At 53.6% G+C, this 3,833-nt stretch overlaps 1 protein-coding gene across 1 annotated transcript in view; it reads right to left on the reverse strand.

Moving 5' to 3' along the window:
* Positions 1-1,959, reverse strand: part of CPNE2 (copine 2) — a 25,995-nt gene extending 24,036 nt beyond the window's left edge. The window contains exon 1 of the mRNA XM_023530633.1: positions 1,781-1,959. Within this exon, the coding sequence (XP_023386401.1) occupies positions 1,781-1,834 (54 nt within the window). The 5' untranslated portion in view covers positions 1,835-1,959. The remainder of the gene's footprint in view (positions 1-1,780) is intronic.
* Positions 1,960-3,833: the final 1,874 nt, after the last annotated feature.

Consider the following 3,833-nt stretch of genomic DNA (forward strand, 5'->3'; position numbering starts at 1 on the left):
GGGGGGGCGGCGGGCAGAGGCAGAGGGGGTTGGAGGGGGGTGTTGGTACCGTAATCAAGCCCTTCCCCGCAGGCTTGTCATTCATCAGCAGCAGTGGCCGAGTGATCTTTTTGCTGGAAACGATCTGGGGGGAGGAAGGAGAGAGGAGCTCCGTGAGGAAAACTGCTCATCAGGCACCGCTCACAGCAGCTGCCCTGTGCCAGGCGAAACCTCCGCCTGTGTGATCTTCATTATGGGAGGCAGACAGCAGCCATTGCTAACCCCAATGGGTAGCAGAGGCGACTGAGGCCCAGAGAGATTAAGACACTTGCCTGAAGTCCCACAGCTGGGATGGAATCTCAGGAGTCTGACGCCCATCCCCCTGGCTGCCCCCAGAAAAAGGCTCTCGCAGGGCTCACATTCTGGAGACAACCGTAGGGAGTCTCGTCCCCTAACTGCCTCCCCCAAAGCCATCCACAGACCCCATTTTCCTCTGATAAAGTCCTTCTGTGCATTTCCATTGGTTTGGATAGGAAATACACTCACACAGGTTCAGCAATCAGTACAACAGAGAAAGGAGGCGTGGACCACACTGTAAAGTGGCCTGCCCACCAGCTCCGTGCACCCCACTGCCACACCCTTCACAGGCCCCCCGGTTCTTGGTTTCTCAGGGCAAATGCCCCGAGTATGCTTTGTGCTGATAGAAGCATGCTCCCGTTTCCCCCGTGCCGATCTTTCTCTGCGGTCCCCTCCCTGCCCCTGTCCACCTGTTCTGTGCCACTGTGCACCGCAGCACCTGGCTCCCTGTCCTCTGGCTGGCGGGAGTCCAGCCAGTGGGGACCTCGGCAGGAGCAGGGCGAGCGGAAGGGGAGAAAGGCTGGGTTGCGGTGTGGTGGAAGCTTCGTTGCTTGTCATCGGCCTCAGCGGCAGTCCAGAGACCACAGCCACTTCCTGCCCCGCCCCTCCCTCCAGGCTTCGCTGGTGTCAGGCCCTGCATAGGTGTCCCCTCCGTCGTAGGTTCCTGGCCTCTGTCCGCTCAGCCTGAAACTCTCTCCTCAGTTGTGTGTGGACACGCAGCATGGCGGGGACCCTGATGGATGATGGCCCACTTCTCGAACGGCTGTTGGATCCTTGCTTTTTTCATTGAACATTATCTCTGGGAACCCAGGGCATTTCAGTCTCCATTAGGACCTCAGAGCATTTTTCATTTTATTCCCTCACCCTCCCTATAGGCTGGGCAGCCACCATTATCCCCAAGTGAAATATGAGGAAACTGAGGCCCAGAGGGGGTGGGGCTTGCCCAAGGACACGTAGCCATAGAGGATGATCAGACCCTGTGTCAGGGGCTCCTGGCCTTCCAACCTCCATAAGCTCACCAAGGAATGAGCTGGATGGGAAAGCGTGGCCCAGATAGGCAGAGGAAGCTGCCCAGGGTCACGCTGAGTCAGCAACGAGTGGGACTACCATGGTGTCATGGTTACTGGTTGGATGCTCCTACCCCAGGATATCACGACCATGGCTGATCACTGCCTCTAAAATCAGAAGCGCTGCCCACGTGGGGCCCCAGTTCCTGTGTGGCAGCATTGTCTTCCAATGCGAGCTCTTCAGCCTGGCCCCAAAAACCCACCATACTACTCCCCTTTTTTTATGCCTGCTGGCCCAAAAGGCTATCTGTATTTGTGATGCCACCTTGGGAGCCAACCAGGAAAATGGAGCCAAGGAAAGCAGGTGGCAGGAGAGACTCTCTCCTTGGGACAGTTCTTGGGAGCCCGGTGACATCTGGGGTAGGGGCCCAGCTCACCATGCCCAGGCTGCAGGAGAACTGGCCCAGGAAATCATGCTCGTCGAGCTGCATGCTGGACTTGTCCTGGTCGAACAGGGCAAACTTGAGCTTCTGCACCTCTTCAAAGTGGTAGTCGAGGACGAACTTCTTGGAGAATGCGGGGTTGAGGTTGTTGACTGCAGTTTCTGTCCTGTCGTACTGGCAGAGCGGGCAGGGAAACAGGAGACAGGGTCAGACTCAGGTGCTGGTTCAACCCTTCACAGGCTGCTGGAAATCATTCTGCTAACTGGCTGAACACTGACTCTGCCACGCATTTAGCCAGTTACCTGGATGACTACAGCAATCATTACTGTCAGCTCACTGAAGCACAGAGAGGTCAAGTGACTTACCCAGGGTGGAACAGCTAGAGGGGCAAGGCCAAGATCTGAACCCAGGTCTGACCCTCTGGCTCTGGCTCCATATCCAGGTGCCAGAATAAGAGCTGGGGCCCTGTCCCTGCCTAGGTAAGTGACAGAGGGCAAGTCCCTTTTCTCATCTGAGCCTCAGTTTCTACTTCTATAAAATGAAGAGATTTGACTCTGTGGTTTTCATCTTTTTTATTTTGGGAAAATCCTTTATGCAAACCACATTTTACATGGAAGCTGAGCGATCTCCCCATAAGGCAGGATCCCTAATGGGAGGTGGGTCGGGGGCTTCTGCCCCTCTCTCCCAAGGGCAGATGCTTGTACCTTGTCAAGGAAATGTCAAAACTGGAATTGTGCAGCTCAAAAACCCCAACTACTGTGGCAGCCGAGGCCTGGGTAAGGACAGGCCTTGTACTGTGGGTCAGCGGTAGGGCTGGGCCAGGAATCCCGCCTCCTGGCCTCTCCACACTGAGGCCCCAAACCTCAGAGTCTGGGTGACCGTCTATTTTGGGGCCCGGGCTGTGTTGATTTTTCCTCCCACTCAGTTCATTTCCAAGGGCTGGAGCAGCAGGGAGAGGTCTTGCCCCTGGACTATTTTTAGCCAGGGGGGCCTGTCCGGGTGGGAGATCGTCAGGGAGGTGGGGGAGTGCCTGAGCGGGGGCGGGATGCAGTGGTGGAGGACACCGTTCCCCGAGGGACATGCGAGTGTCCCGGAGACCTGGCAGAGAGGATGGGGACGCTCAAGACATTCCGGCCGCAGGCCCAGAGCTCCCCCAGGAGCCCTCAGCTGACCCCGTGTCCTACCTCCCACCCCTGGCTGTATCGCCAACCCACTGGGTGACACGGAGAAGCCCCTACCCACTCTGGGCCCCAGTTTCTCTCTCTAAAATGGATCGACAATCTCAGCACCATTTCCTTGGCGTCATAAGGAGCGAATAGCTGTGGAAAGTCTTCGTAAACCACGGTACCTTCAGTGGGATGCCCACTCTGGTCCAGTCAGTAACTATGACAAGTTGATATGTATTTTGGAAAATTTGCATGCACATTAACAGTGGTTCTCCCCGACAGGCAGGTATCCAATTATTCTGATTTTCTTTAGGTCTATCTGGCTTTTCTAAATTTACTACAATGAATAAAAATCCCTTTTGGAATAAAAACAAAGCCATTTTTTAAAACTTAAAAAAGTCTTAGAGTTTGGATTTCTCATTATCTTTCTTCTAGCTACATCCCTCCCCAGTTCTCGGGGCGAAGTTTTCCAGTTCAGGCTGTGGCCGCATCGACATCCCCAGTCCTGGCATCTCCAAGGTAGGCAGGGAAAAAAAAATCCTTATTTCACAGATGAGGAGATAGGCTCAGAGAGGGACAGCCACTCGTCCAAGGCCACACAGCGGGGAGTAACAGAACTGGGCCTTGGCCCAGCTCCAGGACCAAAGCCTGGATACCCTATTTCTCTGTTTGCTCCTCCCTGACTGTGTGTATCCATTGAGGAATAAGAGGGAAAAATTATTTAAAAAACGGAAGCAAGCACTTTGTAAAATTCGAAGGTTTTAACTAAATATTATAACTTCAAATGCGATATAAAGCAATAAATGCAGAATTATGTAATTATAAAATACGTCTATGAATTATAATTTAAACACATACGTAATTATATTAAGTCACAGTAA

This window comes from Pteropus vampyrus, unplaced genomic scaffold (assembly GCF_000151845.1).
Source record: "Pteropus vampyrus isolate Shadow unplaced genomic scaffold, Pvam_2.0 Scaffold51, whole genome shotgun sequence".
In the NCBI taxonomy this organism is placed as follows: domain Eukaryota; kingdom Metazoa; phylum Chordata; class Mammalia; order Chiroptera; family Pteropodidae; genus Pteropus; species Pteropus vampyrus.